The 21,298-nt window shown below is 41.6% G+C and overlaps 1 protein-coding gene across 1 annotated transcript; it reads left to right on the top strand.

Annotated features, from left to right (window-relative positions):
* The first annotated feature begins 1,256 nt into the window (after positions 1-1,256).
* fbxo38 (F-box protein 38) lies at positions 1,257-19,228 on the top strand. The gene is made up of 20 exons (XM_054597699.1): positions 1,257-1,359; positions 2,726-2,960; positions 3,476-3,609; positions 5,153-5,316; positions 6,159-6,324; positions 6,488-6,763; positions 7,854-7,947; positions 8,389-8,519; positions 8,770-8,940; positions 9,070-9,212; positions 9,678-9,897; positions 10,231-10,431; positions 10,583-10,738; positions 10,927-11,661; positions 12,952-13,155; positions 14,506-14,672; positions 15,545-15,690; positions 15,951-16,054; positions 16,873-16,986; positions 17,132-19,228. Exons 2-20 carry the CDS (start codon positions 2,827-2,829, stop codon positions 17,308-17,310), a joined length of 3,639 nt encoding a protein of 1,212 aa, XP_054453674.1. The 5' UTR covers positions 1,257-1,359; positions 2,726-2,826; the 3' UTR covers positions 17,311-19,228.
* Positions 19,229-21,298: the final 2,070 nt, after the last annotated feature.

Here is a 21,298-nt window from a genome sequence, read left to right as displayed (position 1 = left end):
TTTACATTATATAGTGAACTATTATGTTTACACTATATAGTGAACTGTTATGTTTTCATTATGGGAAGGGAAAGAAAAATCTTTTGGGGTCAGCTAGATTACTTGGAGTAAATTTGAACAATCATGTTGTTAAGAGGTGGGAAGAAATTACACATATTAGCTTTAGCAGGGCAGTACCTGCGTACAATCTTAAACGGACACTCTGTCCTTTTCTTCTTCTTCTTTGAGATTTTATAGCAGTTTGCATTACTGCTTTCTTCTGGATTAATTGGTCCAGTTGCTCTCATAAAACCAACCAACCATTTCCTTCTCCATGTCTCCACACCCGGCTCTCCTTCTAAACTAGCCTACAGTAAGCTCTGTTAGCGGTTCTTGTGTAATCATCACTTGTTTCTCTTCTGTTTATTTTCTGCATATTGCATGCTCCACTCTCTTTTTATCATTACACAGTTCACAGTGATGTGTTAGATCTTGTCTTGGGATGGAAAGCATATACTGTTTAGGTTGCTACGTCTAATTCCCAGTCTGTTTGATGTTACTTGGTCTTTCCTCTTTATCCCAAGTACTGTTGCCAATATTCATTTATTTTTCTCCTTAAAATAAAATAAGACAAGACAGCGGAGAATGACTGAGTGTTTCTTTTCTTTTTCTACTGGTACGTCATATGTTGGAAAGACAAGTATTGTTTGCTGAACCTAGAAGTACTATTAAATGCAAAAACATGAATTATCCAGTCACAGCCCATTTTGTTGAATCATCCTATTTTCTCTCTAAAATGTATTGGGATTGAGAAGGTTGTCCATATTTTCCGCTCAGATTATTGCAATCATTTCTAGTTTTCAGTGGATAGAACAAGTTCCGCCACATTCAGTTGTCACTTGCTCTGCTGCAGCCTAAGGGTTTGGCATGAACATAACGTTTAGAGAAGATCTCCTGGTAGAAATACACATCAGTTCTGAAGAGGACACAGTCTGGATGTACAGTAGGATCTGCCGGTCCCTGCTCATAGAGCTTTAATAAGGGTTAATAAGGGTTTTATAAAGGAAACGAGCAGGCAGATGAGTGAGCAGAGAAGGATCCTAGGACTTGTTCATGAAGGGATTCAAGCTTCAGGCTGGGGACATTGGTCATGAATCCAGACCTCCGACACAGCAGGGGGCGCCATGCACCTTCTACGTGGGTTTACGGTCCGCCAGCACCGCCAATTATCACAACGAAGAAGAAGAGAAGCAGCAGAAGAAGAAGAAGAAGCAGCAGCAGAAGAAGAAGAAGTGCTGGAGCGCAACTCTTTATCAGATGTGCTGGAGTCACAGGATGGCTGCAGAGCGACGCCACAGCGGCTCTGACCACAACATGCCGGTAGGTTGACGCCATTGAGACGCCTCAGGGTCGCTGCTGCTCACCCTGCTCACCCTGCTCACTCTGCTCACTCTGTGGACAGAGCTGCAGCTATGCTAACGGGGAGCTAGCTCAACAAAGAGCAGGTTAAACTTTAGAGCACGAACCCGTCAAACCAGAGTGACAGGACGGCTCCTTCAAGACCCCCTGCAGGTACGAGCACGTCCACGTCCACGAGCGCGTCCACGAGCCACGTGCTCGTGACCAGAGGAGTGGCCGCCGGTCAGCTGGCTGACAGCCATGTTTAATGTTTATGTTTATGTTTATAATGTTTATGTTTATTATGTTTAATGTTTATAATGTTTAATGTTTATGCTTATAATGTTTATAATGTTTATAATGTTTATGCTTATAATGTTTATGTTTATAATGTTTGTTTATAATGTTTAATGTTTATGCTTATAATGTTTATAATGTTTATGTTTATGCTTATAATGTTTATGTTTAATGTTTATGTTTATGTTTTATGTTTAATGTTTATGTTTTATGTTTATAATGTTTATGTTTATAATGTTTATGTTTAATGTTTATGTTTATAATGTTTATGTTTAATGTTTATGTTTATAATGTTTATAATGTTTATGTTTATAATGTTTAATGTTTATGTTTATAATGTTTATGTTTATAATGTTTATGTTTATGTTTATAATGTTTATGTTTATAATGTTTATGTTTATAATGTTTGTTTATGTTTAATGTTTATGTTTATTATGTTTATAATGTTTATGTTTATTATGTTTATAATGTTTATGTTTATATGTTTATGTTTATGTTTAATGTTTATGTTTATGTTTATAATGTTTGTTTATAATGTTTATGTTTATATATTTAATGTTTTAATGTTTATTATAATGGTTTAATGTTTATAATGTTTATATATGGTTTAATGTTGTTTATATATAATGGTTTAATTAATTTTATAATGTTTATATATGGTTTAATGTTGTTTATATATAATGGTTTAATGTTGTTTATATATAATTTTATAATGTTTATATATAATGGTTTAATGTTTATATATAATGGTTTAATGTTGTTTATATATAATGTTATAATGTTTATATAATGGTTTAATGTTTATGTTTATAATGTTTATGTTTTTATATAATGGTATAATGTTTATGTTTTTATTGGTATAATGTTTATGTTTTTAGTGGTATAATGTTGTTTATGTTTTTAGTGGTATAATGTTGTTTATATTTTGAGATGTCTTTCATGATGGCGAGGAGCATTGACACATGATGAAATAAGGGAAATCTGAAGCCTGTCTCGCTATCCTCTTCCCCCACTCCCATTAACTTGTCTTTCTCTGTGATGTTGTCTCCAGAATTAAGGTTCATGCCTGGAAAATAGAGCCTCCTGCAGGAAGGAGGAAGTGTGTGTGTGTGTGCGTGTGCGCGTCTAAGCCTGGGCAGTGACACACACGTGATGGGTCCGAGGAGGAAGGCCTCTAAACTCCAGCCTGTAGTGGGCAGCAGTGGAGGGGAGCTGGTGCTGAGACCTAGTGAGCCCAAAGACTACATCAATGAGCTGTCCCATGAAGTCCTCTGTCACATATTCAGGTACACTGCCCTCCACCTACACTTCATACTTTACTTCTGATTCTGGGGCCGGGTGAGGTTCTACAGTATGTGTTTTTTAATGTAATTTATCCTGCATGATCATTATTATGAGTAGTATGTCAGCACCATGGGTGAGACGAGTAAGAAAACAGGTGATAGGGGACAGTCCTTTTTTTTTTTTTGGGGGGAATATGATTGTGTAATATACCTGAAAAGTCAAGGTACTTCATCACATGATCCTAAAATCTAAGAAGAATCCAACACTGCTTACAGCAGTCCTGCAGTCCTGCTTAACGTTGCCACAGTAGTGTCATACACCCAGAGATATTAGACGGGCAGCTACTAAAGCATAAACAGTATTATAACCTCCCTGACAGTTGACAAACGTGTATCATCTCAGGGTGTATATGTAACGTCAAATGATCCAACCCTTAAGTTGACTACAGAGTGACACCTTAACATAGGACTAAGGTGTAGAAAGGTTTCAAAGGTCTGAACATTGTTTTGTTTTGTAGGTACCTCCCCATGAAGGACATCATGTGTATGGAGTGTCTGTCCAGAAAGCTTCGGGAAGCAGTGACTCTGTACCTGCGAGTGGTCAAGGTAGTGGATCTGTGTGCTGGTCGCTGGTGGGAGTATATGCCTTCAGGTGAGAGCACAACCACTGCGTCCATAACAAACAAATAACTAGCAGCATGTTCGGGTGGAGGGGAAGTATTAAAAGGTGTTTTTTAGCCTGTGGTGAAAGATGGGCGGGGACTCTGCTGTTCTGACTACAGGGGGGGGGGGCTGTTTATGAATGTTTGCAGATTCATATATTTATTACAAAATATAAATCAACTAATAAACTAGTTTTTCGTCGCTGCAAAGATGATCTTTTCATGACACTAGGCGGTCTATGCTGAAGAAAAGTGAAAATATTTTTTAAATTGGTGCCTCATGACCAGAGAAAAAGGACTGTGGTATTCTCTTCCACTCCAAAGGTAGAAAACCTACAACACTCAGCAATGCACTGAGTTTGTTGCTGCAAGTGCCACTCCAAGGCCACTCCTCCACAACAGTTCCCCCGGCTTGCTCCTAATGGAAATGCTTCAGAGAATATTTGCTGTAAATATTTGTGTGGGGTGTTTTCTGTTTACCGGTTTGTCGGAGTAGGTGTTGTTTGTCGGCAGAAGGCGTGTTATTAGCAAGTTGCATTGTAACAGGGTGCAAGGCAACAAAGTAGAAACTACATGGTTGTGGAGTGAGTTATTATCGGTTGCCAGAAAAGAATGGCGAGCTTTGTGGCTGTGAATTATCCAAAATACGGAGAGAACAAAGCTCTGAAAAGTCTGCAATACCTCAGAGTTTGCAGTCTCCATTTCAAGATGGAGGATTACAAACACAAAGTTTTGGAGCATGTAAAGGGACATTTTTTTTTAACAAACTGCTCTTCTCTCAGTATATTGCCTAATCATTTAGTGTAATCAATAAGCTCCACCTATACCAGCTGCAACAGTAATGTGATGAACACATGAATGCATCAATAGTTATAATCCAATTTTATAAAGGCCTACCGAAAATATATTATTTGAAATGGGCCATGCAACATAAAGAGTATCCGTTTACTTTACGCATACTTTAAATATATTTTGATACTAATACTTTTTTTTTAATTTTTTTTTTTTATTGAAGGTTTGCCTTGTAACAGAGTACTTTACACTGTGCTCTTGTAAATAATTGAATCATAAACACATTGTTGTATAAATATGATTCCCACATGGGCTCAATCGGACATTGCAAAGACTTTGTACCAGACAGCTTGCTGGGTAAAGTCTGTTTAATGTCCGGTCCAAATGATTTGAGCATCTGCGTTCTCACATACTGCTCCTCCAAGTAATGTCTAGATAGGTTCAGAGTTGCAGTGCATGTGTGAGAGGAGCTTTGGAGAGGATGAACACGGGGTGTGGAGCAGCTTTCTGGTCTAGCTGCAGTGATCTAGTGACAGATTGTGATGATGAGTTGATGTAGTAGAGCAGGGGGTGACAGTGTTGTACTGATTGGTGTATTTACTGCTTGTGTACATCAGCAGCTTATTTCAGAGGCGTTTTTGATTCTTGAGCGCAGAGCTGAGACCTTTTGTGCCCTCTGTGAAAAGCACCACACATATTGAGGAAAGAGTCTGATTGAGTTAACTGTGTTTTCTGTGTTAGGCTTTACAGACAGCAGCTTTCTGCTCCTTTTGAAGAAGATGCCAGATTTGGAGCAGCTGTACGGCCTCCACCCTCGATACCTGGACAGGAGACGAGTCCGAGGCTACGAGTCCTTCAGCATACCCGGAGCCCTGGAGGCACTACAAGCCTGTCCCAATATACTGGTCAGTATGTGGTGTGAGAACGATATCCTACTGCAGCAAGGTGCACTTATACATCACAGAGAGACAAGGGCATGTGGGTTTCTTTATTACAAAGCTGCAGTTTTACTACCAAGTAGGTTTACACATAAAGGACATTTCTCTTGGTGATTTGGTGCAAAATAATAAACGCAAAAGTGATGAGACATAAAATAAAAATAAAAATCTAAGGAATGCATTAAAATAGGTTTGTTTCTTTTTGTGGAAGGGCCATAAAATATTGTGCCTGAATGGGCAAAATATTGGCCAGGAGCCGAAAAAAAGAGTTTAAGTGTACAGTACATACAGAATATGTGCCTGTGGAATGATAGTAAAACTGTGCGTTGAAGTAACTCATTACTTCAGATGTGGATCAGGATAAGAGGCAGTGTCAACGGCTCCCCTGCCTTATTGATTAGACCGGCTGCAGTCAAGAAGAAACGGATAATGTGTTGTGAGATTTTGGTCCTGATGGACTTCAGCCTACTGCCAGAGGGGACTGATTCATAAGTTTGTGTTCAGGGTGGGAGGGGTCGTCCACAATCCACAATCCCTTCAAAAACTTTCACTCAAAATGAGAATACTAATGTAAAATATGATCATTACCTCTAAAAAAAAAAAAGCAAATGTATTTAGCTATTACAATATCGTTCAAAAATGATCGCAATAAGATTTTTTTCAAAATTACATTTTACTGCGCCTTTACATCTTAACACACACTATTGACTTAGGAAAACTGCAAGATAGGGTTGAAGGAAAAACGCCGGTTAGTTGACGTTGTATTAGGATTTATTTTAGTCAAATAACCTTAGTTGACCTTCTTTCAGGGGGTGGAGACATCTCATCTGGAGCTGGTGGAAGCCATATGGAACTATATGCCCCAGGTTCATATACTGGGAAAGTTCCGTAACCGTAACGGAGCTTTTCCAATTCCTGCTGAGAACAAACTGACCATCCCCATCACCGCTAAGATCCAGACACTACATCTAGTGGGTGAGTAGGATCACAGCAGATGAGCAACCCTCAGTACTGGGTGTAAAGCAGCTTCATCCTGTTAGTGCATGGCTGATGAGTGCTCCTTTTGGAGGCCCTGCTGTGTCTCCTCTAGTTTGTAGAGCTGTATTGGTGTACATGACGTGGTGTTTGTTTCTTACAGGTGTGAATGTCCCAGAGATCCCCTGTTTGCCCATGCTTCGCCACCTTTATCTGAAGTGGGTCCGTTTCACCAAACCGCAGCCGTTCAAGGACTTTCTGTGTGTGAGCCTGAGAACTTTCGTCATGCGGAACTGTGCAGGACCAACCAACTCCCTCAAATATGTTCCCCTGGTTACTGGGTTAGCATCAGCCCGGAACCTGGAGCAGCTGGAGTTGGTGAGAGTTCCCTTCCTGGGAGGGCTGATCCAACACGTGGTGGAGGACAGTTGGAGGTCAGGTGAGGAGAGCATGTGTTTGTAATCAGCCCTAAGTGTAATATGTGTTGTTCCTGTTCCCATTAGTAATGTGACGGACCATAGTAGATCTGTGATCCGTACGGACCCCCTAAGGTTCGCCCGCATGTGAACCGCAGAATAATTACACAGTTTAACCATCAGAGTGTGATATTTAGTTTAACTTCCGATGGCCACTGGTAAAAATATAGGATCAGGTTTTTCTTCTAAAACAACAACAAAAGTGATCTGTATATGCCAATATGGCTAATAAGCGATCAGGGTTAGGGTTATCTGCGGCAAAACCAACATTTTTTCTGCTGAACCTACCTGTGATTCAAAACATACAATCCAAACCGGGAGTTTTGTGCATCCCTAGTTCCCATGGTAGTTTATGAGACGACTGAAAGGATGTTAACACACTGCATGTGAACTTCCACATTGCTTTCATCTCTGTGGCAAAGTATTCTAATTGAACAAAGTATTCTAATTGTCCTTTTTAAGACATGTTTGTGCCCAATTTTTATTCCCTTTTTCCTGGCTCACCATGCTTTCTTTTTGCCCGTTATCAGATCGTTATTCAGAATGACAATCATCTCCAACTGTCATTTGTAATTTGTCATGACAGATGATTTGGAATCTCATAGGCCGTAGTTACACACTGCATAAGTGTGTCTATACTTGACACTTCATTCACTTCATCTGATGAATAGTGATCGGAAATATTTTCTTGTGGATCCTTGGTCTTAGCAGTCCTGTTTGTCCAATACCGCTGTAACTGCTCTGAAGTTTGTTCAGTGGTATCGGCCAATTAATCATCTCCCAACTTTTTCCTGCTCCAACAATCATTATTATAAACACCTTTTAAAAATTCTGCTACCGGTAGACCTCCAGTAAATTTGATAGGCAAAAACAATCACGGCCCATCAATTGACAACTGGCCAGTTTTGATTAGTGCATCACAAGATCCCCTTGTCTCCTCATCTCTAGATGCCAATTGTGATTTCATATTCCTAGCTAAAAAGCCCACACCTTTAATAAAGTGTTAATAGGTTTTTGTTTGTCCTCTGTGATACCGTTTGTGTGTACCTCCAGGAGGATTTCGGAATCTCCACACCATTGTGTTTGGAGCCTGTAAGAACGCTCTGGAAGTGGACTTGGGCTACCTCATCATCACCGCTGCTCGCAGGTGCACAGCCAGTCATCAATTCCTGAAACTAACTGAGGGGAAAACACGGGTCCATGTTTAAAGCAAAATGCAAAGGGGTTCATCTTGTGGGCAAATGTTGGAGACACTGTTCAGTCACTGAACAGTGTCAAGAGTAAACATGTAGTAAGTAAGAATGATACTTACAGTATGTGAGCTTGTTAAGGCCTCATAGGCAGTATTGTGTCAACAATATATGTGGGCAGTATGCTAATATATAATATATATATATACCATCACAGCATTATCTTGCTCTCCGTATACTATAACATTTATTCTTGTAAAGAAACATTATTGATAGAAAACTCACCCAGGTTGTTGTTGTTAACTTCACTTAACAGCAGAAGATGTTGCAGACTTGTTTAAAGTGCTTACTAGGACCAACTTAAATACTTACTTCCATGATGTCTGTGTGTTTGACAGGCTTCATGAGCTGCGCATCCAGCCTTCACTGACTAAAGATGGAGTCTTCTCAGCTCTCAAAATGGCTGAACTAGAGTTTCCTCAGTTTGAGACACTTCATCTGGGATACGTGGACGAGTTCCTGCTGCAATGTTAGTTCCTTCTTTCAAATATGACCACCAGGCTCGGAGAACACCGGGCATTTGTCCTTTCCGGACAGAAATGAGCAATTCTCCTGTGCTTGATCTACTTTTTTGGTACCAGCCATGACAGTGTGGGGCTGGTATCGTATTCACAGTCTTACCAGGCTCTCCCACATGTGTCGACTTGAATTGAACAAGGTAAAAATAAGTTTGGTTTACAGGTGTGTTCAATATATCGTCTTGTGTTTGATAAATGCAGGTAAGCTGAGTCATTCGGAGCTGGTGAAGTACGGTCTGGCTGATGTCATTGAGAACCCCGGCATCATCACCGATATCGGCATAAAGATGGTGAACGAGGTGTTCACTAATATTAAATACTTGCTCATCTACAACTGTCCTCACCTGCATAACCCTCACCACTGGATCACAGGTAAAACACACTCACCACACACGCATGGCCTGAATATTAATGTCCATACGTCACTTTCTCTGTATGATGATTATAAGGATGCTTGATAAACAAGCAGTCATGTTCTTTCTGTTTTGTTTCTGTCCTCAGATCAGTCCAGATGGAGTCGCCTCGTTGATCTCACCCTGGTGCGCTGTCATGCTATCAAACTGGAATCCTTCTCCCAGTTCATAGAGTTACTGCCCAGTCTGGAGTTTATCTGTCTGGACCAGATGTTCAGAGAACCACCCAAGGTATTAAGACACTCACAGCCACGTGAACCTTCACATGTATTTATCTCACATATGCTGACAGGAGTTTAGCCCACATCCTACATCCAACTAAACTCCAGAATTCAAGTTTCTAGGATAAATGAAATGCTCACTCGCACTTCAGCTCATAAACTTCGTCTTTACCTGCCGCCATTTTCTCGTGAGTGCACATGTGCAACTTTCAACAGAGCTGAGAAGGAAACGAGATGGCTAACTCCTTAGCTACTGCTATCATCAGCCCCAGAAAAACGCATTCATTGAGACTCGTATGCATTATGCTTGATGAGATGTTATCAGCAGTTGTAGTGCCCACTTAATATCTGCAGAACCATAGGTGAGTTAATGTCAGTTATATAGGGAGAAACACTGAATTTTATACTTAAAAACAGGGGAATTGAATTGTTGAACTTAATAAAGTTAGTGTGTGTGTGTGTGTCTGTGTCACAGGGCTGTGCCAGGGTGGGCCTGAGTGCAGGAACTGGTATTGGCGTGTCCTCGGCACTGGTCAGCAACCAGAACTCCAACAATGACAATGACAACAACAACAACAACCACCACCACCACAACAATGAGGCCAACCTGCCTGCTGCTCCTCCACCTGTCGTCAACAACAACAACAACATCAACATCAACAACAACAACCAAAGACGGCAGCAGCAGAACAATGGCAAGTCCCACCTGCATTCTAAGTCAGCAGAGTGTCGGCAATCACCACACAGCAGCTCGTCAACATCATATTGTCCATAGAAACACAGCAGGGGGAAATATTGTAGTTTTGCAAAAGGAGGCACACCTGAATCCTGTCTGGGATTATTGTCCTTTCATCATAAGGTTGGCAGTTTGACCCCGGGCTCCTCCTGTCTGCATGTCGAGAACCTGAACCCTGAACCCCAGGTTGCTCCCATGGCCCATCACATCAGCACTCTGTTGAATAATTAAGATGGGTAAATGCAGAGGTTTAATGCTTTGATAAAATTGAAGTTTAAGTTTGTTTTCACAGCACCAGTGGAGGTCAATGGGATGGATGATGAGGAGGAAGAGGGGGAAGAGGAGGTGATGCTGGAAGAGGAGAACATGGACGCTGGGCCTCGATTAGAGCTGAAAGGAGCAGAAGGGGAGGTGAGAGTTGAGGAGGCTGATGTGGCTCTGGGTCCAAGCGGTCCAGCTGGAGCACCACAACATCCTGATGAGGAGCAAGCAGGTTAGGAGATGCTCTGGTTTTTTTTTGATAAGCAGAGTTTGTTCAAGACAAAAAAAATATGTTTGTTCTCCTAAACTCCCCATTTTATAAATAACAAAGCTTTCCTGATTTATTTTTGATATCTGCTGATACCCACCCCCTCATTCTCCAGGTCCCAGTGGTTTAGTCCAGCAGTGCAGACCAGCTGGTGCCACGGTTCCAAAGCCCCCGCTGGTCATCTCAGACTCGGACAGTGAGGAAGAGGAGGGCCTTGTTTCAAGGCTAATGCCAGCTTCCTGTCTACAGCAGCCGGCTTCCTGTACAGAAGGTGTCAGCACAACACAGAACACACCCAGCAGTCAGTCACAATATGTCTCATTTGGGTTGTGGGTGCACTGTAGTCAGAACCACAACAGCTACCGTATGAGGGTCTATGTGAGAGTAAACCGTCTCACCTTGAAAAGCACAAGAGCTCGTTTCACCCCACCAGTGTAACATAAATGTGTGTGTTTCCAGGTAAAGGGAAGACTCCTCTGAGGCGGAGCAACAATGTGACTGTATCGGTGGCGGTCTCGGTGGATCAGACAAAGACTCGGGTGTTGGAAAGCAGCTGTGAGAAGAGCTGTCAGGTGACCAGCGAACAGATCAAGGCCGACATGAAGGCTGCTGCTGATACCAGCAGGAGGACTAGCGTTAAAGGACTTGCCACTGAGGCAGTGGAGACCGCTGCAAGGCCTGGGGCTGACAGTGGGCCAGTACGGGGCACTGGGAGTGCTGGGGCAGCAGCAAGGACCGGGGTGAGGCCAGTGGCCGGATCGGTGGACAGGGTTGGACCTGGAGCTGCCACATCCAGGCAGGTGGGTGGATGTGGGAGGCTTGTGGTGGGGACCACCCACAGAGCAACCACTACCACTGACAGAGCCACAGGAACTGGCAGGACTAATGACTGCACAGAGGGCCCCTCTTGTACACAGACTGGGGAAAGTTCCACAAGAGAGACCGGGATGAGGCAGAGTTCTGGTCCTGCCTGTGCAGACAGTCCGGAGCCCAGAGGTGCTGCTGTAAACCATGCTTCCAGGAGAACAGCACTACTGACTGGACAGGGAGAGAGACAACCTGCTCCAGCTGGATCGGCCTCCGCCACGTTTTCAGGTTCACAGCAGGGTCAGGCCATAGACGAGTTTGTTCCCAGACGGCCTTTGACCCGATCCTGCACTCGTACGTGCTCTGTGTCCCTGATATCTGAGACAGGTAAGACCAGAACACATTTAGTACGTGTCCACTAACCAGCACTTAAGGGGACGGAAACCTTTTTTACGTTGAACAAGCTCGGGCCTGTGGTTTCATGTTAGTGCACATCGAGTTCAGTGAAGTGGTAGTTCTGCAGTCAGTCATTTCATGTTCCCCCTCTAAAGACAAATCCTATAACTGACACATACCCTTTAAGGATCTCTGACCTACTGGGACGTTGATGTTTAGATCAGATCGAGCATGGAAAAGTAAAAAGAAATGGGGACTAGACAAAAAATAAGAAACCAATGACAAAGATCAGTGAACCCTAATATTCACTAGCATAACCAAGAAGTACCACTGTGACATAAAAACTAAATGTAACAAATAAATACATAGATTGACATATACTGAATTGTAATTTATTAAAATAATGATATCCAATAACATATTTGCCCGTTGTCACCGATACCCAATCCAGCTCTGTTAGTCAGTATTGATATTAGTATCGGTGCATCCCTCATGGGTTAGTCCGCCCTACCCACTACAATAAGATACCAGTCACTAGTCAGGGTATACAAAATAGACAGGTTTGGAAATAAACACATGACAAAAACCACATTTGTGTAAAATGTGTCTTTTGAAAGATAAGTCCATTAGCAGGTACAGATGCTGCAACCATTTTTTGAATCGGTGTCCTGTGTTTTACATGATATAATTCAGAATTAGGTTTAAAGTGTTATTTCAGCAGGTTAAACTGTGACCATGGCAGTGCCAATGCTCTGTTATGCAAATAAGTCATAAATGTGTAGGAACAACAATTCCACTGTGTATATCAGCACAGTTGAGCCTAAATGATTTGAATATCTCTAAAATAAAAATCTCTATTTATTATTTAGTCATGTAAACAAATGAAATGTGAGTTTTATTGCTTTAAAGTCATATTTTGGTTCTACCTTGAGCCAGTAGTTGCTTTAAAGGAAACTCCACTGAATTTAGTGTTTGCGAGTTCTGCTGCATATGTGGAAAAACATGGTATAAAGCCTTTAGTGTCTCCAGAGGGAGCTCTCTGAAGTGTTATCAATTAAGAGTGTGAGATTAAAACTAATCATCTCATTATTTTTTTTATAGTTTTACTGTCCGTTGTGAGTCTGAATGTTGATGGAGGGCAATGCTAAAGTGATCTTATGTACTTTTAACTAGGTTGCCTTCAGCTGTTATAAAACAGTTAACCTACATTTGGCAGTTAAAGACAGTGTTGCTTACTTTTCTATTGTTGAAGGTGATATTTTTGCTGGCTATGTTGTTAAGATCTTTCCAAAGCCAGGCCTCGAGTAGCAGTGAGGAGGAAACGAATGGCTGACAAATCAACCAGCACCTCAGACCCAGTCACTGAGGACGACCACGTGCAGATTTTGTCTCTGAAGAGTAAGAACCTGGTGGGCATCACTCTGACCAACTGTGGGATCACCGACCTGGTCCTCAAAGACTGCCCCAAGATGATGTTCATTCATGGTAACAGACCGACAAGGACACTCGTATATGAGGACTCGTGTAGATGTTTTTCTCACTTTTGTTTCTGCCTTAGAAAGATGAACTAACAATCTTAAACGTAAACCTTTTTGGAGGAAATGGTCCTTTTTTTCTTCTTTTTTTTTCTCATGATTATTTTCCAGAAATTACTTTTTTTTTTTTTTTTTTTTTTTAAGTGCTTCACCAACTGTCCAAAGTAACTCTACGTCTCACATTCAGATGTTTTGTATCTACTCAGTCCTTTTTATATAGAGCTGCATTTAAAGTGGCAATCTACAACTTTTCAACATAGTGTTTTCAAGTGGCAAAGATGACTGCATTGCTCTCCATTTCCCTCACTGCCTACTACTAGCGACACATTTAGCAACTTGTAAAGACCATCAAGAAAGAAAAAGAAATGTATTCAAGTACAATATATTGAAAATAATTTCCAATGCTAGTAATAATCTCAGTCCAGGGCTCTACTGCCAACAGCAGCAGGTCTCTCCCTCTTCTTCTGGCAGTCTCTCCCTGGCTGCAACCAACATGACTCCTGAGCTAAATGCAAATGAGCTCTGGCAGACAGAACTGCATAGTTAAAGCAAGGCTTACAGGGAACCCATCTAAATGCTAATGATTTCATTATTCTATAACCACTATATTGTGCAATCAACACTTACTTCGTAAGGTAAAGCAAAAAAAGTGTCTATGGCCAGTTTAATGGTATACTTTGGGACCTTCTTGTCAACAGCCAATGACGGATGTTCTGTCTGCTAGCTACACCATCTTTTATGATGCAGTGTAATTTTAGGAAAAACACCAATAGAATTCCAACTATTACCAAATTGAGTACACATGTCCAGTTTGTCATCTACTGTTGAACCTTTTAGCTCCGGTGTCTTTGCTTTCGAGCTAAGTGGGGGGGCTTGGGTCCTGGTGAACTTGCTTTTAATTCTAGTGATGCTATTGGTTACCAAAAACGTTCATATTCCAGGAGCCATAAATGTTTTTAGTGTAATGGATGCACTCACTGATGACTGACTGACTCAGTGCCATTGGCATTCTAAAACAACCTCTTTGTTAGAGGATGTTCGGTATAAGTTGTTTAATTGACCTTTTTAGTAAGGCCACAATTACTAATAGAAATGACACTCACACTGATATAAATGAGCTAAATATGGGGAGAGTGTGTGTTTATGGCTCTCCTTCAATCCAGGGTTTGGTGTGACAGCGGTATCCCTCTGATTAGATGGAGTTTAGAACTAATATCAAACCTCATGTTGAGTTCTAATAACAGAAGTCAGAAAGCCTTCAGTCACAAAGTCTCTCGTTGTGTCCTCCCTGTCTCTGCAGCCACCAGATGTCGAGTGTTGAAGCAGCTGCGAGTAGAAAGTGCACCCATAGTGAACAGGTTTGATTATGCTCAGTGTAAGAAGCTGGACATGGAACAGGTCCTGGATCAGATACTGAGGATGCCTCCTGAGAGGAACCGCATCATCTACATGCGCCCTATGCACCAGGTTGGTAACCTGCTATGTCATCTACTAACCATGGATGTATTAAGAGAGCTGGATACAACAGCAGCACAGAGTTTGTTGCACTGGCTCAGCTCAGTTATTACACTTTCTGTTGTGAATTTGTGAACCAGGAGGGTTTTATATCAGTAAAGTCATTTTAGTGTGTGTGACATTATCCCTATGGGAAGTCTATAGACAGAATGGGGTAAATTGTTATGGGCGTAAGTAGACCTGAAGCGAGGAATCTTTGGCTTTTCAAGTGACTGGTTGCCATCCGGTTCCTATAATACATCCATGGTACTAATCTCCAACGTACTCCAGACATGACAGTATCTACTGTTTAACAGGCATGAGGACCCTCAGACCGCAATGTATGTATCCCAATACAGCCCTTACATTATATTGTGACACTAAATATGACAAACACGGTTTCAGCATTTGATTGAATTCAATTTGAATCCGTCATGATTTATATTTGTATCGCAGGAAAAAACTGTTGCTATGCTGATGTATTTTGAAAATGTAGCTTGTTCCATAATCCGATACTGCCCCGTCAATAGATTCATAAATGTACATTTGAATGCCGCTAAGGCCCGTTAAAATGTCTGCATTTGACTCGTAGTAAAGAAGTCCTCCTGCAAAGATCATTTCTCATTATTGTTTATTTTGAAACAAGTCAACAACATTCCGGCTCATTTTTAAGTTTTCAAGCAGTCGGACAATTTTAGCTGCTTTAGTTTGTAGATCAATTTCATGCAGGAAATTTAATACAACACCTCTAACATGCATAGCAAAGGTGGGCAACACATCCCATAATGTTGACATTGTTCTGCTTCTACCTTTCTACATCTCTTAACTTCTCTGTCTCTCCTCAGATCGACTCTGTGGCGTTGGAGCGTCAGCTCTTCCAGGGGCCCTATCCCTACCACATCGCCATTATGCACGAGTTCAGCAACCCACCAAATATACGCAACAAGGTTCGCATTCGCAGCTGGATGGACACCATAGCCAACATCAGCCAGTGAGTAATACCTCTGATAATAGAAATCAGTCAGAAATACATCTCTTTCTGATCTTAATCCTTTAAATTTGAAAACATTCTTTCCTGCATGTTAACCGTACTGAGAGGGTGAACATGGTTAGATTAACCAGAATGACCAACCATCCAGGAGACGGGAGCACCCATCCCCTCCATAAGACATCTTCAAAATAAGGCACTATAGTTAACCAAACTAATGTAAAGCAATGTTAAACTGATCTCTGTATGTCTTTGTCTCTTAGAGAGTTGATCAAGTACGAGTTCTTCCCAGAGGCCACCAGGACAGAAGAGGATGTGAAGAAGTATCCCACATACCCCTGGGGCCGGGACATCTATACTCTGGAGGGTAACACAGTCACATCTGCATTAAACCTCCAGGATTTCTAGTTGTCCACTGAAGATGGTCCTTTGTAGCCAGTAGCACATTTAGATCATGTGTGGAGCCCTCTTTAAGGAGCAGGACACTGTAACAGTGATTCTTATTTCTATTGTTTTGTTTTGTATTACAGTTGTTAGAATGAGCTTGAAAGATGTGACTTTATTGATTTATGTGGTTGCAAATCCTTTGCAGCCAATGACCTGCTGAAGCCTCATCAGGCTGTTATGCACTCATCTTCACTTCCTGTATGTTCAGAACCTTAAGGAAAAGAATTCAGCTCACCAAAAGCATGATGGCTGGTCTTTCCAACAATCAGCTACTCTGTTTAGAACAAAATAAACCCTTATCTCACAGAGATAGATGTGATCATATACTACCTCTACATTCTCTCTCTCTCTCTCTCTCTCTCTCTCTCTGCTCTCTCTGCTCTCTCTCTCTCTCTCTCTCTGCTCTCTCTCTCTCTCTCTCTCTCTCTCACTGCTCACTGAGACCGTTAAATTTGCAAAATAAAATGAAACCATCGTCCAAAAAATCTCCTAAAACAATTGATAATGTACTCAGTCTGTCTGCAATAACCTATAGACTAGTCCAGTCAGCCAACCTTAAGTCCTACTGTGTTCACCCGACATGAACACACCGTGCTGGAGGCATCCTCTGGAACAGAAAGAGGATGAAGGAGAATGTATGGTTTCTCTCCAAACAAAACAAGTTGAATGGATGTGTTGTTCAGAGTCCTCAATCCTTCCTCCTTAAAGGTAACTGTCTTCTGTGATGTAACTGTTCAGGACTGGTGGATGGTGCTCCCTACAGCATGATCACAGACTTCCCCTGGCTGAGGACTCTGAGAGCCGCTGACCCCAACAGCTACGCCCGCTACGACTTTGAAGACGACGAAAGCAGTGAGTGCAGTCAATACATCTAGCCGTCCTATCAGAGGAAACTCACTAAATGTCCTCAATTCTCATTCCACTTCTACTAAGAATCTTGTACACTAGATCATACAAGCACTTGAACTGTCCTCTCCTCTCTTGTGTCGTGTGAAAGCCACCATCTACGCTCCCAGACGCAAAGGCCAGCTGTCAGCCGACATCTGCATGGAGACCATCGGGGAGGAGATCTCAGAGCGCCGGCAGAGCAAAAGGGGAGTGTTCCAGAGGGTGGTGGTGCTCTTCCTCCATCACTGTGATACGCCAGGAGAACCGGTGGATGATGACTACATCTAGACAGAAGACGGGTCCCAACAGATGCCGGTCTGGCAGCGCAGCCTGAGCTCCTGACTGACAACACTTTTCTTTGGAAAAGACACCTAGAGATGTAAAGTCTGTTCGGACGAGGTTTACGGCACATTTCTGCCGCTGATTTTCTTAATATTTGAGCAAAATCTTGTCATGGATGACCGCCCTAGAAGCGTACACTCTGGAATAATGTATCTCTGATGTAGTCCTGTAAGGCCAGTGTTGACAGCATAACCCCAGGCGTCTGCACAGCTGCTTGTCTATCATGCAGAGCAGGGTTATGCCCTCGGTCTGATCTTTCCCCCGTCCACTGCCACAGTCTGCCTACCTCTGCACCACACATGTGACCGATCACCGACAGAAATGGCCTTAGACAGAAATGTCCAAGAAGATATTCTTTTTAAATCAGTTTTAAGTTTTTTGTTTTTTTTCCTTTATCATGTAGAAAGGGACATGGAGTTGGTGTCTCTCGATGGTGTGTGGACAGTGTGTGTCATTTGCATTTTACAGCAAGCACTAGATGGAAAACAGGCCGACGTGTTCAGTCCACGTGAAGCTGAAGAAATGGAGCAGTTATTGATTAATATTGCTGCGGTTGATTCTCGTTCTATCAGTCCTCTTTGAATGACGGGTCTGTTGGATTCACCAGACCAATCACAACACTTCCATGCAAATGGAACGCGTCCTGCATGTCTTTGTCATGTTGAGACGCTGTGGTTACCGCTGACTATGCAGCATTAAAACAACGGCTGCAAAACTCTTGGAGTTCGGCTTTGTTGAAGTCTGTCAGTTCTGACCTTTCCAAAGAACGAACAAAAATGATTTTGATTCGATCAATAAGCCCGGTGTCCGAAAATCAGAGAAGGAATACATCTGAACCTTTTTTGTGTTTAAAAATTAAATTAAATAAAAAAAAAAAAAAAGGTATTGACCATGTGGGAAATCAGATTATTTAGTTCTGAAATACTTTTGAATTTTGAGGGAGAGGGGAGGAATTCTGAGAATAAAGGCAGAATTCTGACTGCTGATATTTAGACCTTTTTCATTGGACTTCTGACTCTGTTCTCAGAGTTGTGGGTTTATTCTCATTTTTCTTATTCCCATCTCCCTACAGGGATGGAAAAAGAGGGATGGGTCAGTGTGTCATACATGTATTCATACAGTTTGTATCACTATGACACAGCTGATGACTATCTGACAGACATTTCTCACACTGGAGAAATTGGAACAATACTGCAAACAAAGAGATAACAATTATTCACCCAACAAACTGTTGTGCAATACCCAAAGTTGGAAACTGACTTAACAAAGATGTTTAAATGTAGTTGGAGTGTGAGTTTAAGAGCTCGTGCTTCGCTGCTTCTGAGTCTTTGCTTATCAAGTCTGTGTGAGATCACACTGCTAGATGAACCTACTGCATTATGTCAGGTGGTGCCACTCCTAGTTCTATCCCAGTATTGTTGGAAAAGAAGCTGAATCATGAACCGAAACATCAAACTGTTTCTGCTTTTTATTTTCAGAATTGATTTCATTGCCAAGGATATTTTTTTTCCTCTAGCCTTCTCTTAAGGATTTCATTGGTCATGTCTATGGACAGCTCTGCCCTGTACTGTAGAGCATTGAACAGGACAGACTGTCCAGGTTCAGGATGTATCAGGTATTCCTCAAATGTGTTTTAAGGGTTTGGGTTCAGAAAGATGAGCAACTTCATCATGAGCTGACTGTGAATGTTCACTATCAAAGGAACAGGAAATTCTTTTTGCAGGTTGAATGGAGAGTAGGATGCGAGTTCAGCCTTCTGTTTGTGAATAGACTGTACAGATGTCATGGAGGACAGTACGCTTCCATGGTGTTTATATGTTTATAATGAAAGAACAAGACTATTTCACATTGAAAATAAAATGACCAAAACTAACTCTTGTCGTCTTTGTTGTTACATGTAATCTGATGAGTCACAATTTATCCAAGTAAATAAGTTCATTAAAAGAGAAAATACTTCTTGTATATTATGTATGTTTCCCTTAATTTTGAATAAGTTGCTTCCAGATGAAAAACATTTTCTTTATTTTTTTTCTATACTTGCATTCATCTGATCAAACTAAGAAAAACTTTTGATTTGAGTATTTTCAACTTTGGCGCCCCCAAGTGTTGGTATGAAAACCGTCTGAGGCATTCATTCCAAGCCTCAGGTTGGGCTTCGTTTGTAACATGGAGACTGGACTTATAAAGACATGGACGAAGTGTTCTGTGGCTCGGACATAGAGAAGATAATCTGAGATTATTGAAATCTACTGCTTCTGATTAGTTATTTTGAAAATAAAACTTAATCTGACAGATGCATTAGTGAATCAATTAGATTTGATGTATACCACGCAGGCCATTTCCTTGTTGTATATTGGTTGTTATCAATGTATTATAATATTATATAGATATATTTTACAAGTCTTCACAGAGAAATGGGGGATGATTTTCAAAATAAAGTGTTTGAATGTCAAACTGCTGAAACCCCTGTGTTTGAACTTGCTGTGAGCCTACTGTCATGCTGAAGGTTCCGGAGCGGAGCTGACAGAAAGCAGACACAGCTGGAGGTCTACCTGTACACATGCTGCTAAATCTGGACTCACTAATCTCTGCTCTTCCTGCTTTGACAAGTTGTAGTGGAGTAGAGAAGATGGAGTCACACTCTCTGTCTCTGTGTGTCTCACACACACACACACACACACACACACACACACACACACACACACACACACACGGTTCTCTGAATCCAACTCCTCATGCTGCTGTCAGTCAATGTAAACAGAGTGAAGCTGCCCACAGCCTCCTGCTGTTCCTGTGACTTCCTGTGACACTGAACAGCTTCAGTTCGGTCCTCACACTGTTTCTACACAACATGGGCTCTCATCTCATATTTAGAATGTACTGGTATTATTCTTATTCTTGCCTTCTCTCTTTGCATTATGTTCTGCTGAAGACAGGAACATCAATGTGTTTGAATATGGTTCCTTCATGTGGGAGTCGGAATAGCTTTCTTATAAAATATAATTTTTTTGACATGAGGACAGAGGATCCATAGTGGCTTTAAATGTCTCAAATTTGCAATAAATGATGACATATATACTCACTCTCTATCTTACAGGTTCTCTCTGTTACTTGAGATGGTGTTAATCTGCTTTAACAGACTTCTGTAAGAAATCAATCAGTCAAACTTCTATACAGCACAAGCGAAACATTAAAATGCAACTCCAAGTGCTGAACATAAAGAGTTAAAGGTAACAGGTTTAATGAAAAAAAACATTTAAATGAAAATGGACGTTTCAAAGAGTAACATAAAGTATAATATCATTAAAAACTTTAAGGGTATTTTCCTTCACAGATATGCCCACTCTCTGCTCCCCTCAGGTCCTCTAACAGGTCGATCCGTTGGCTGGGGCAATAGAGGCTCTAGGAACAACTAAGAGACACAACCAGAGGACTCGACGGATCTAGTGGGTGAATATCTTAAAACAATGTCAGTCAAGTAGTCTGGAGCGAGACCATTAGTGATATTTAAACCAAGAAATTAATCAAATAATAATTGAAATAAATGCTAAACAGATGACAGGTAAATGGTAAATGGACTGTACTTGTATAGCGCTTTTCTAGTCTTCCGACCACTCAAAGCGCTTTTACATTACTAATCATTCACCCATTCACACCCATTCATACACTGATGACAGGAGCTACCATGCAAGGTGCCACCTGCCCATCAGGGTCTCTCTAATCATTCACACCCATTCATACACCGATGGCACAGCCTTCGGGAGCAACTCAGGGTTAAGTGTCTTGCCCAAGGACACATCGACATGGACTGCCGGAGCCAGGGATCGAACCGCCGATCCTCTGATTGGAGGACGACCCTGCTCTCCACTGAGCCACAGCCGCCCCCAGGTAGACACTGTCGCGATTCTTAATCAGGCGTGATGTGTGCTCTTCT

Source organism: Anoplopoma fimbria, chromosome 4 (genome assembly GCF_027596085.1).
Source record: "Anoplopoma fimbria isolate UVic2021 breed Golden Eagle Sablefish chromosome 4, Afim_UVic_2022, whole genome shotgun sequence".
NCBI lineage: Eukaryota > Metazoa > Chordata > Actinopteri > Perciformes > Anoplopomatidae > Anoplopoma > Anoplopoma fimbria.
This window is presented reverse-complemented; position numbering and strand designations above follow the sequence as displayed.

Excerpts from the sequence above, each read along its gene's own strand:
- fbxo38 (XM_054597699.1), top strand. The coding sequence starts at position 2,827 with ATGGGTCCGAGGAGGAAGGCCTCTAAACTCCAGCCTGTAGTGGGCAGC. Across the intron at positions 10,739-10,926 it reads GCCGGCTTCCTGTACAGAAG|GTAAAGGGAAGACTCCTCTG; the intron begins GTGTCAGCACAA and ends GTGTGTTTCCAG. Across the intron at positions 13,156-14,505 it reads CAAGATGATGTTCATTCATG|CCACCAGATGTCGAGTGTTG; the intron begins GTAACAGACCGA and ends CTGTCTCTGCAG.